Source organism: Eulemur rufifrons, chromosome 30, assembly GCF_041146395.1.
Source record: "Eulemur rufifrons isolate Redbay chromosome 30, OSU_ERuf_1, whole genome shotgun sequence".
NCBI classification, from domain to species: Eukaryota; Metazoa; Chordata; class Mammalia; order Primates; family Lemuridae; genus Eulemur; species Eulemur rufifrons.
The window spans coordinates 129702775-129716826 of NC_091012.1; the positions used below are offsets into that span (position 1 = coordinate 129702775).

A 14052-nucleotide genomic window follows, 5' to 3' on the forward strand; every position below is an offset into this window, starting at 1 on the left:
TGGATAGCCCACAGTCTAGATTTAAAGACTAACGAACTACTGAAATGCTTTATTTTAAACTTTTTTGACCGCATAGGATACTTTTAATATTCTGTTTGAAATGCCCTGGATGTGTGATGAAGGCCTCCAAGTATGGCATTTCTTCTTGAAAAGCTTTTATTCCCCCAGTGAGTCATTCTAAATATAAAATCACTCCCTCGATACTGTCTACCACTTATCCTTGTATTTCTAACTCTAAGAACCGGAGATCACAGTAACCAATACTGAAACCTTTCACATAGCACTCGCTACCAGTGTGAACCCACAGAAGTACTTACCTCAAATCAGTTTTTTTCATTTTAATATAGAAACAGTATAGATAACATGGCTTTCTATGCGGCCTTTGGAGCAAGATTTCCAATGTTGATTGTACCTTAAAATACATGATGAATTTTCTAATATAGTGAGATTTGAAGAGCCACATAAAAAGAACTAAATGTTTCAGAGCAACACATGATAAGCAATAAGCTATATTCACTTTCTGAGACTGACTTCAGAATTCCTGGAACAGACAGGGTCTAACCATCTAGATCCCACCTCTTCCATACTCTATTTACAAAAACTTAATATAGAAGGAAAAAAAACCTATATATATATAGATATATATATACCTTCACTGTCCTTGAATTTCTTGATCGCCACAATTTCATGTGTTTCCTGCAAAGGAAAAGAGGTAGAACGAAAATCATTCTCCAGTGTTTTTCTGACTGGGGATCCCAATTGCCTGGGGGTATATTCTGGACAGAGTAGCAAGAACCCAAAGAGTAAAAAAAATAGATCCTCCTCCCCACAACGCCCCTCATTTCTTGGTTCCAAAATTCTCTTTCTTACCACCCTGCAGATATTGTCAAGAAAGGAAAAGGAGAAGGGGGGAAGGGTGGGGTGCAAAGAACAGAGATGGTGATAGAACATGTATGAATCATAAATCAGAAGTGTCAATGTCTTGAGGCTACTCAAAAGTGCCAGGATGAGTGGCATAGATGGTCACCTGTACTGCCCTCTGAAACCGAGAGACACATTTTAATTGGGCTTCTAAGACCAAGAAAGGTCCTCTACAATACTTAATCATTGCTGGTAGCAGAATGCTCTTCCAAGTCACCTCTCTTCACTTACCTTTTCCTAACAAACATATCTAGTTTTCGCCAGCTTTTCCCTATTGGCGGTCATTGCAAACCCAAAGTGAGATAAATATTCCATCACCACCTTCCCCCCACCCTTATTTATATATTCTGAAGAAAAGTAGTTTGGGGGCAAAATCCTGCTTTAAATTAAAATATGAAAATCTTTTTTTTTTAAATTATTTTTGGTTGGGGGAGAAGAAAATAAAGGTTGGAAAGGAAATGCAAATGCTAAGAACTATGTACCACTAAACTAAATAACTTGTGTCTAATTCTGGTCTATAAAAGGAATAAAAAAGCTTTTGGTAAAATAATTAATATAGATTCTTCAAAGCCAACATGTCAGATGAAAGCCTCCTGAATGACTCAGGCCTGTTCTTTTTTACTCTGAGTACACTTTCTGATCAAATCTTTTAATAAAACATTGTCCCTGCATCAAAACAAAGCCTTTAAAATTGGACACAATACCAGGCAATAACCAACAGGGTACAAATCATTAACTTATTAAAAATATAAGCTTTTCTCCTAAGTCCTTTTCAAAAACGAGGGGAAGGAAGAAAGGGAGGGAATGGGAGGGAGAAAAGAAAAAGACCATTTTAATCATTATGCTAAAAGACAAACTCTGAGTCCTAACTATGTACATCAAAACTCTTTCTGTTTCTCATCTACCCATTGATAAAAGAAAATATCAGCTTTCATATCTGTATTATAAGAAAAAGAATTTATTTGAAAGTGCCATAAACTACTGAGTAAAAGGATACTTAAGGGTATTACATTTTTGTTTTTAATGGAGGAATAGATAGAATTGTAGGGTACAGACAACTTTTAGGATACAACTCATCTGTGTATCAGTGGATCTTCTGACTTAAAGAAACTCAGTCTTCCAGGTACTTTCTGATGTTATGACTACTTTATTATTGAGAAAGAACAACTGCCAATTCCAAGTGATATGGGAGATTATCAGCTAGAATATTAACCCAGGTAGTATAAGGGTGATTCTTCCACATATGTTACCCATTCATAATACATTGATATCATGGTCTTACCTCACTCCTTTTCAAATGGCTCTAGCGAGCAACCTACCTACAGCATAACTGAAAGAACAAACCCTATCAGGAACTTCCTCTTGCTTTGCTCACAGCACAAAGAAAGGTGTAGCATGATGGGCTTTCAGGACTAGAGTAAAACCATTCACATCTCGAATGAGCACTGCTCCAGGCAGTATTCCATCCTATATTCCACTCTAATTGAAAAAGCCCCACATACATTTCTTTTATTGCATCCTAAGTAAGTGTCTAAACTTTGTTGGACTGATTTTACAAGAGATCTTACTCAGTTCAAAACTGTCCACTGATATGAGACTAATTTAAATTTATAACTAGCACACTCACACGGTCTTAAAGAAATACATTAGTTTTTTTTTCCTGGCATCTCATAAATTAAATTTACTGTATAAAACAGGTGGCTAAAGGGGTCATATAAAATGTTTTTTTTTTAATTTATCCTTTCAACAATACCATGGAAATCCCCTTTCCTCAACACTCACCCCCCCCCATATATGATTTATGTATTTGCTTAAAGAATGAAGCCAAACAGATGAAGTTTTCTACATAAAACCAATTCAGTGTTCAGTGGAAAACACATGCAATTAAGAGTAGAAGATGCTAGAAAGAATTTAACATTTCACTTGTATTCAAACTGCTTATAAAAATAATACAAACTTGAAGATCTAAAAAAAATAATAATACAAACTCATTACAGAAAATATAAAAAGAATAAAAAGGATATAAGAAGAGTACAAAGAAGACATCAAGATATTCATAACCCTAACATTTTAGTATATTTTCTTCCAGCAAATTTTTCTCAAATTCTGATAGTAATATTATAAGTAATCTTGCACATTCCTTTTATTTCACTCGATATTATATAAGCAGCATTTTGACCTGTCATTAAATAATTTTTAAAATCACTATTTTTATTTTTATTTTTTTATTTCAGCATATTACGGGGGTACAAATGTTTAGGTTACATATATTGCCTTTGCCCCACCCGAGTCAGAGCTTCAAGGGTGTCCATCCCCCAGACGGTGCACAACGCACCCATTAGGTGTGTATGTACCCATCCTCTCCTCCCCCCTCCCACCTGCCCGACATCCGATGAACGTTACTACTGTATGTGCACATTAAATGTTGCTCACTAATACCAATTTGATGGTGAGTACATGTGGTGCTTGTTTTTCCATTCTTGTGAGACATCACTTAGTAGAATGGGCTCCAGCTCTATCCAGGATAATACAAGAAGTGCTAGATCACCACTGTTTTTTTGTGACAGAATAGAACTCCATGTAAAGCCACTATTTTTAATGGATAGTTATTTAAACAGTCTATCAATGTACACACTTCGACATCTGCATCTTTTCCATAAATTCTGTTAAGTGATAATAAGTGGTTCAAAGGGTACGAATGTTAAAGGCTCCCAATATGTACTGGCAAACTGACATCCAAAAATATATTATTTCACAGTGCCCTTCAGTAGTGTATGAAAATACCCCCTATACAACTGTTGCCAAAATGAAATATAATTATAGAAAATCTCTGGAATTCAATGAGATCAGAGAAGTTTTCTTCTATCAACTGGTAAGTGAAATCAGGTCTACTAGGGATAATATTTTTCTTAGTGATTCTTGGATGAGAACTTATTGCTAAATTTTGTTACAAATATTTTCCCCAGGTTGTTGTGATCATTGAACTATTTAGGGTTTTGTTGTTGTTGCTGGATATAAGTAATTATTATATAGTCGATTTTACTGATATAGGCCTTTGTAATTATGTCCACTATTTTTGTGCTCAAAGTACTTACTTAGCCTGAGCATGGTTGATATTCACCTGCAATTATGTGTCTTGATATTTTAATGATTCAATTTCTTTCCATAAATCTTTATGCAGCTGTAATTTATTTTAATACATGACATGGCAAGAGAATCTAGATTTAATATAATTTTTAAATACTGAATCAATTTTCCTAACACCTTTTACAATGGATTTATAGTTCTTTGTTACACCTTAGCATCCTTACATATATAGTCTAGATTTGCTTTCAGAGCTTTCTAGTCAACTCTAGTCTAGTGAGGGCTCTACTGATCTCTACTGATTTGTTCTTATGTTAGAAAAAGTTTAAATTATTGTGACCTTAAACTGTTCTAAATTAATCTGAGGTGAGGTGATAGACCCCGATTCTTCATATACCATTTTGTTAAATACATTTATTTTTGAGAATAGGTTTTGGCTGTTATATTTAATTTGTAATTATACACACATGAGCTATTATATTTCATATATATTTCTTTATATACTCAATGGGCTTCACTGTTTACCACCAGTCCTTTTCTCCTACGTTTTTCACATATTTGAGTGATTTACTTGCATTAATTTTTTGCTTAGCCAGAGTGCACCTCTGAATGTTTTTCTTAGAAAGTACCCTTATTTTCCAAGACTTTGCATGTCTGAACATCCTCATCCATGCATGGCAACTTGACAGGCACAGAATTTTGGAGAAGATAACTGTACATTCTTCAGGGTCCCTGTAAGTTTATGTGTACTGCAAAGCCGTAGACAGTGCCATTCACATCTTAGACACTGTAGATCTGTATGCTTATGAAAGCAACTTTAAAGCAGATAAAAGTGTCTTGTTGTATAATAACTAAATCCATATAATAAGATACTTTTCCAAGAAGAAAATTAAGGGTCTTAAAAGAAGAGACATTTTCTAACATAAGAAATTATAACCTATAAGCAACTGATCTTCAACAAAGCAGACAACAACATATACTGGGGAAAAGAAGCACTATTCAATAAATGGTGCTGGGAAAATTGGATAGCCACATGCAGAAGAATAAAACAGGACCCAAGTGGAGAGAGATCACCACTCACAAAAATTAATTCAAGATGGATAAAAGACTTAAATGTAAGGCACAAAACCATAAAAATTCTAGAAGAAAATGTAGGATAAACTCTATTCTAGATATTGGCCTAGGCAAAGAATTTATGACTAAGACCCCCAAAGGCAATTATAGCAACAACAAAAATAAATAAATGGGGCTTGATTAAATTAAATAACTTCTGTACAGCAAAGGAAATAATCAACAGAGCAAACAGACGACCTACAGAATGGTAGAAAATATTAGCAAACTATACATCCGATGAAGGGCTAATATCCAGAATCTATGAAGAACTCAAAACAAATCAGTAAGAAAAAAACCAAACAACCTCATTAAAAAGTGGGCAAAGGAGATGAACAGAAGCTTTTCAAAAGAAGATAGACTAATGGCCAAGAAAGATATAAAATAATGTTCAATGTCACTGATCATCAGGGAAATGCAAATTAAAACCACAATGAGATATCACCTTATCCCAGTTAGAATGGCTTTTATTAAAAAGTCCAAAAACAATAGATCCTGGCATGGAGCAAAGAAAAAGAAAAACTTTTTTTTTTTTTTTTTTTTTTTTTTTTGTTGAGACGGAGTCTCACTTTGTTGCCCAGGCTAGAGTGAGTGCCGTGGCGTCAGCTTAGCTCACAGCAACCTCAAACTCCTGGGCTTAAGCGATCCTACTGCCTCAGCCTCCCGAGTAGCTGGGACTACAGGCATGCGCCACTATGCCCGGCTAATTTTTTCTATATAGATTTTTAGGTGTCCATATAATGTCTTTCTATTTTTAGTAGAGACGGGGTCTCGCTCAGGCTGGTCTCGAACTCTTGACCTTGAGCAATCCACCCGCCTCGGCCTCCCAGAGTGCTAGGATTACAGGCGTGAGCCACCGCGCCCGGCCAGAAAAAGAAAAACTTATACACTGTTGGTGGGACTACAAACCGGTACAACCTCTATGGAAAACGGTATGGAAATTCCTCAAAGAATTAAAAGTAGACCTACCATTCAATCCAGGAATCCCACTACTGGGTATCTATCCAAAGGAAAGGAAGTCGTTTTATCAAAAAGACATCTGTACTCGAATGTTTATTGCAGCACAATTCACAATCACAAAGATGTGGAATCAACCTGAGTGCATGAGTAGATTAACAAAATGTGGTGTATATATACATACCATGGAGTACTATTCAGCCATAAAAAGAAATGAATTAATCTCTTTTGCAGCAATTTGGATGGAACTGGAGACCATTAACCAAAGTGAAGTTTCTCAGTAATGGGAAAACAAACACCACATGTACCCTCTAATAATTTGGAACTAATCGATGGGCACAGAGAGAAGTAAAAGTCATTGGAAATCAAGAAGGGGGGAGAAGAAAGGAGGGAAGGGGTAAAAACCTACCTAATGGGTACAATGAACACTATTCAGGTGATGGGCACACTAATGGCCCTAACTTAAGCATTACAAAAGCTATCCATGTAACAAAAACATTTGTACCCCCTTAATATTTTGAAGTAAAAAAAATACCTGCAAAACTGTTTTCCGGAGTGCTTGTACCATTTTTCATTCTCACCAGCAATGCATAGGAATTCTAGGTTTTTCGTTTTCATGATATAATCCTGCATGTATATTGTGAGATGTATGTGCAGGATTGATATACTGTGTGTCAATTAAACTTATTTCACCTTTTTGGAGCTACTGTAAATGGCATTTTTAAATTTTAGTTTTCAGTTTTTCATTGCTAGTGTATAGAATAAATGCAATTGACTTTTGTGTATTGATCTTAAAAGGAAGGAAGGATAACATCATCACATAAGGCTCCAAATGAGGAGCAATGATCGGACCAGGGTCTCTGGTATGCAGTCTTGTCATAGCAAAGTTGGAAGCCAATTTGGTTTTTGTTACAATGTAGATAACTTCTTTTTTCTGCCTAGATACTGTTAGGACTTTTCTCTGAAATAAAAATTTTAAATTATCAGAATATATTTAGAGGAGTGTGGGTGTATACTTTTTGAATTAATATTACCTGGAAATAGATGAAATTAGGAAAGTTTCTTCTAGCAACCTTAAATGTTGGTTCTACTCCCATTTTTCTAGTATTTTCCACCACAAACCTTACAACTTTTAGGTTGGCTTTTTCATAATTGCTTAATACGTTTTGTTCACTACTGCATCATCAGCACCTAGAAGAGCAGGGACATGGTAGGTGTTCAATAAATATTTAATATATGAACATTTAATGGGTACATTATTCAAAATTGCTACATTAATTCTATTCTTTACTTTCTCCATTTTAGGTTTTTTTAATCTTCTTACCTTATCTCAGCCAGCTTTTGCATTTTTTGCCTTGTTTCAGCTTATTTTTTCTCTTGTAGAGGTCATATCCTCCTGGCTGTCTTTCAGGAGCTAAGCAGATGTCTTAACTTCATCTGCTTGCTACAAAAACTCATTTTCGGAACTATGTGTTGCTTCTAAATCTTCAGAGCAACATTTTCTTTATCTTCTCATGTCTTTTCATAGCATCCTCCTCCTGCCCCCTCTTTTAAACTCATCCTTACTTACTAAGATGGAAAGAGATCTACCAGGACTGGCATTTGGCAGCAAAAAGGGTAGTTGCATTTTTTAGCTACCTTAACTTCAAATACAGATTGATAAAGCCGGAGCCCCATTTCAAAACCTAGATTGCTAGTACACATGCATCGTTGGGGTTGGCTGGTCTGAGGCTGAATTGTCTGGGCAGGGCTCTCTAAATAAGCTGGAGGAACACCTGCCATTGGCTGTTTACCCTGTAGCACAGCCTGCTCCCACCCCTCTACCTTCACCACGCTTTTCCTGGGTAGGGATGGGGGGACTCCGAATCCTAGGATGCTATTAATGCTTGCCTCTTCCTATCCTTCTTTACTTCTTGCCTTACTGTATTTTGGGGGTGTTTTAGTCTCTGAAAAAATCTGTTAATACAGATGCTAATGCAGGCTAGTGGGGGATGAGAAGTCCTGCCCCAGAGGAGTCAGATGATAGTTACCTCAGGGAGATGGCTGTCTGCTTTTCAGCCCCTGTGGGCATGGCTCCAAGTCTTTTCCTACTCCCTGCGGATAGTTTGCTTGATTTGGGTTCACAAAGTAAAACAAATAGCATGACATTCGAGACTATGCTTTCAATCCATTACTGCTAATGAAATAAATTTTCCTTGAACTTTGCCAACAATCTTCGATATTTAGTTTCTTAATTTACAGGACTGTTACTCGAGTTTCTGTTTTTGTTTTTAAATATTTTCATGGGTATTCAATAGAGAGGTGGGAGGTGATATACCAAGCTTTATTATTTGTTCTACCACCACCCTGAGATGCTATATATAATACAGGTATAGATAAAGAAGAAAAATACATGAAAAATAACTCTGAAGAACTTGTGTTTTAAATTCAATTTATTCACAAAAGCATATCATTGTCCCCACAATGTCTGCAACAGAATGTCACCAGCTATAGTCAGTATGATAGGCATAATTTGCTACTTGTTTCAGTCTTAGTCTGTTTAAATGATGGGGTAGTTAAAAACTGACATCTTATAAGTGATAAACTAAGAATGTGATAAAATATATCACCAATCCACTAATAATACTCACCCTTAATTCTACTTCAGAATTGGAATTATGTTACATACTTTGGGATGCAAAAAGAAAGATTAGGTAATTTTAGATAAAGGTTTCTGAATTGTACTATTATCTTCATGAGTGAATAAACTGTATCAAGGCATTTAACATTTCCCAGAATAAATTTCTTCAGATGAAAAAAAATCAGAAAAAGAATTCAAAAAATAAATGCTACAAGCAGTAACAAATACAAATATCTGGAGGGCCCATAGTTCTTCCAGTATTCTCAAGATTTCCACCCCATAAAAATCAAGCCTCAATCACTAAACAACCATATTGGACAGAGAGATTTGTAACCATAAATTCATTCCCCCATTACTGATTGTCTAAAGCTTTGGGTCTTTATCTAAAAAAAAAAAAAAAAAAAGCAAGCTCCAGCTAGAGTGCAGCGGCGTCATCATAGCTCACTGCAACCTCAAACTCCTGGGCTCAAGCGATCCTCCTGCCTCAGCCTCCTGAGTAGCTGGAACTACAGGTGTGGGCTACCACACCTAGCTAATTTTTCTATTTTTGTAGAGACAAGGTCTCGCTCTTGCTCAGGCTGGTCTCAAACACCTGACCTAAAGCAATCCGCCCCTCCCCCTTGCTTCCCAGAGTTAGGTTTATAGGTATGAGCCACTGCACCCAGCCTGGGTCATTGTTTTATTCCCAGTATTAATTACCCCTTACTTAAGATTTTGGTTAAGCAAATAATTGGTATTAACAGTCATGGCCAGGCACGGTGGCTCATGCCTGTAATCCTAGCACTCTGGGAGGCCAAGGTGGGAGGATTGCTCAAGGTCAGGAGTTCGAGACCAGCTTGAGCAATAGTGAGACCCCCATCTCTACTAAAAAATAGAAAGAAATTAGCTGGACAACTAAAAATATATAGAAAAAAATTAGCCAGGCATGGTGGCACATGCCTGTAGTCCCAGCTACTCGGGAGGCTGAGGCAGAAGGATTGCTTAAGCCCAGGAGAGTGAGGTTGCTGTGAGCTAGGCTGACGCCACAGCACTCTAGCCCAGGCAGCAGGGCGAGACTCTGTCAAAAAAAAAAAAAAAAAAAAAGTCATAAAATTTACTAAGTAATTTAAAAATGTAGTTATGTAACTTAATTATGTTCTGGAACAGTGAATTCTTTAAACTGATCATACATTGTGTGAGGAAGTGGCAGGAGTCATTGTTTTCTAAATGTTTTGCTCTCTAAATTAAAATATCCAACATGTATTATGAAACAGAACAGAAAAAATATTGATTCTATGTTATTCTACTTTTCACAGATTAAACCATTTCAAAGGTTATAACAGTCATCCCTTGGTATCCGCAGGGGACTGGTTCCAGGAATTCCACCCCCTCCAAAACCAAAATCTACAGATATTCAAGTCCCTGACAATAAAACAGCATAGTATTTCCATATAAGCTACACACATCCTCTTGTATACTTTGAATCATCTCTTCATTACTTATAATACCCAATACAATATAAATGCTATGTAAATAGTTGTTATACTTGTTAATTTGTATTTTTGTAGTTGCATTGTTATTTTTTATTTTTTTCCTGAATATTTCTGATCCACAGTTGGTTGAATGTATGAATGTGGAACTTGTGGCCATGGAGGGCCAACTACAGTCTATAATTCTCTAATTACTCTCTGAGGAAGCCCTTCCTTGGGAGAAATTCTTTATTTCTTCATCTGAACAGCAGGGAATGTAACTTGACAACTAAAGTATTTTAAATATGTCTGTCGAGGTTTTATATGCAAATATCCCAACTGTCTAACCACTTTCACACACGGATATGCTCCTCGAGCAGAAGCAAAACCCTACAAACATGGACACTATTACTTTACAGACCAGTATGGTACCTCAAAAGGTAAGTTTTATTTTAGGCGATTATTTTTAAGTACTTTGTGCCAGGCCCTGTGCTAACTGCTTCCCGTGGATTATCTCATTTAATCCTCAAATCATCATTCTGAGGAAGACCTTATCATGCTCATTTTACAGATGAGGATACTGAGTTTGAATGAAGTTCCATAATTTACCCAAGATCACACAGCTAAGATGTAATAGAGCTGAGATTTTAAACCCAAGCAGACTGATTCTGGATGCCATTTCTCAATCATGATCATGCTATACTGCTTCTGTAAGCCATATATGTAAATAATGTTGTGGAAAAGGATTCTGAAACACACACACACAACACACCCCACTGAGGAAGGATATTAGCAAACATTTTTCTAATAATGTCTGTTATAATATTCATAAGCTTAAAAGTATATGCAAATATTTCATTATTTCCATCTTTATTCTTTTATTTTGCAGAAACCTTCTAAACTAACTTAGACCAAAATTGTTTTTACATTATGAGTAAAATTATAAAATGGAAGTAAATTTAAGCACAGGATATACTCCATAACAGGCAGATTATAACAGAACTAATATGCGTTTGCCAAGTACCACAGAAATATAAAATATTATTCATGATATATAATGGTAAGAGCTAGATTTTTCCAAGAAATCCTTTAAGAAGCCTTGACTTTATTACTAATTACTTGAAAACCACCATAGTTTGTCAATACTACAAGTTAGATTTACTGCTAAACTTAAGTACTTCAGGCCAAATCAGGAAGGAAACAATCTATTGCAAAGAAGAGGAGCGTTTCAGTCAACTAGCAAATGTCTATTGGGCCTCTGCTTTATGTAAGGTTTTCTGTTGCATCTTGTGTTTGACATGAGTTAGGAAATAAAGCTGTCTCATATACACAGAAGCTTACAACTTGGTGTGTAATAATGCATGACCATAAGTTAAAAAGTGCATGACTAAAGGTAAAATGTATAATAAATGGTATATGTCACAGTTCAAACAAGATTAATCATGCAAAAATATAGAAAAACTGTATACCTCTTTCAGATTTAACAATTGATAATATGTTGGCTTATTTGCTTCTGATCTCTCTGTTACCTTTTGAAATGTAAAATGTCACAGATAAAGCTTCTTTCATTCCTATTCCTTCTTCCCAGAGGTAACTTCTATCCTGAAGTTGATATGTATCATTCCCACACACATTTTTATTAAGCACAAATGAATTTAACATAAATAATTTTACTATAGTTTTGTGCATTAAAAATCATGTAACTAGCATGTTATTCTATGCATCTTTTTGCAACAGCATTTTTTTTAACTTAACAATGTGTATCTGAGATTGGAAACTAACTCTAGTTCAGTGATTCTCACCTGGGGGTGATTATGCCCCCACCATATGAGACATCTGGGAACACTTTTGATTATCACATAGAATGGGGGGCTATTGGCATCTAGTGAGTAGAGACAAGGGATACTGCTAAACATCCTATAGTACACAGGACAGTCCCCACAACAAAGAATTATCCAGCCCCAAATATCAATAGAGAAACTTTGCTCTAGTTTACTCATTTTAACTGTTTTGTGGTATTCCCCTATAAACATTCCCCCTTAAAAATGTGAGACTGACTACTTGCTGAGGAGACCAGGTAAAGCTTTACTGTAAAGATTAATATACTGTGAAAAGAAATTTTAATTGAAAAAGAGACAATTAAAAGCTCAACTCTCCCAAAACTATTAAAACTATTAATCATGGCACTAAAATGTCTACACTTATCTCATTTTCATAAAATAATTATTTTTATAATAACTTTTGTAATATGGTTCCATTAAAATATTATATATACCAAAAGCTATATTAAAAACATATTATTTCCCTTTTTTAAAAAAAATTCAGGGATGCTGTCCATTTGGCCAAAAACAATTTATCAGAGTCCCACCAAGCCTACGCCAATAACTGGCAAAACTGCTACTAAGGTTCACGTTATGGAGATATTATCAAAGGAAACATTGATGCAAACTCTAGACTGTTCATAATTTGAATTAAATTGTATGTTAAGAGTATTTAAGGAAAATCTTACATTTTAAAAAGCATCATGAGGAAAATTCAATGTATTTACTTTATGCTCAGTCTCTAAAAAAAGGATAGTCTTATGAAAATATTAACACCTTATCAAGAACATGAGATAGCATGTAGCCAAAAAAGGAAGGCGTGAGAAGTATGATCTTACAAAGAGAGACTTTGTATAGGAAATGATTGCCTTCAAGCCAAGTCAATGATAAAACTCCCAAACAACAAACCATTTTCTCATTTATTTCCATGAAGACATAAAATCCCTTCTACCCTCTCTGGGCTGGATCTGCCCTCCATGAATCATTTATACAGATGTAAAATGAGAATACAGGAGTGTAAAATATTTAGATAGAATGCCTAACCGTTCCTGCATCTTCCCCCACTAAACCCGGGCCTGTCTCCTTTTCCGTCCCATATCTCAGTGAACACTAGCCAGGAATTTAGGATCACTCTTGACATCTCCCTTGTCTATACCTCCAAACTCATTCAGTCTGTCACCCCAAGTGCTATTGGGTTTTGCCTCCTACATCTTTTTCAAATTGGTTCACTGTTCTGTACTTGAATGCTCCCATCCTAGATCAAGCCCCTGGCACTCTCACCCAGAGTACTGCCTTGCCTCCCAACCCTTCTAATAATATGTTCAGCCCCTCAGCAATCAGGCTCTTTGTTTGGAAACAGAAATCTGATTTCATGCTCCACCATTGCCCCTTAAAACTCTCCCAAATTCCACTGACCTAATTATTACATCACAGCCCCTGCACCAGTGGGCAAAGAAGCTCTCTAGGCTCCTCTCCCTAGGTCTCCCAGCCCTCCTCACCAGGCTCCTTGCTGCTTTAGGGCCTGTTCCCTTTGCTCTTGCAAGCTTTGCCCTCCCTTGCCCCACTTAACCTTGCATTACCCCTCAGATCCTCGCTCGATCCTCACTTCCTCGGGGAAGCCTTCCCACAGCCCCATGATGAGGTCTGAAGTCCCACGTCTTCTCCACACATGCCTCTTCTTCATAACTTGTATTAAAGTTCCACCTTGGCCGGGCCTGGTGGTTCATGCCTGTAACCCTAGCACTCCGGGAAGCCAAAGCAGGAGGTCTGCTTGAGGTCAAGAGTTTGAAACCAGCCTGAGCAAGTGCAAGACCCCCGTCTCTACTAAAAATAGGAAATTTAGCCGGGTGTGGTGGTGTGCACCTGTAGTCGCAGCTATCTGGGAGGCTGAGGCAGGAGGATCACTTGAGCCCAGGAGTTTGAGATTGCAGTGAGCTATTATGATGCCACTGCACTCTAGCCAGGGCAACAGAGTGAGAACCTGTCTCAATCAATCAATCAAAATAAAGTTTCACCTTTACAGACTTATACAATTACTTGATCAAGGTCTGACTCTACCACTAGACTGCAAGCTGGTGAGAGAGAAATAAAT

The 14052-nt window shown here is 36.6% G+C and overlaps 1 protein-coding gene across 1 annotated transcript in view; it reads right to left on the minus strand.

The window, feature by feature from the left end:
• CDKL5 (cyclin dependent kinase like 5) overlaps positions 1–14052 on the minus strand; it is a 115123-nt gene that overhangs the window by 61812 nt on the left and 39259 nt on the right. Inside the window, exon 3 of the mRNA XM_069463973.1 lies at positions 651–696. Coding sequence (XP_069320074.1) covers positions 651–696 — 46 coding nt within the window. The remainder of the gene's footprint in view (positions 1–650; positions 697–14052) is intronic.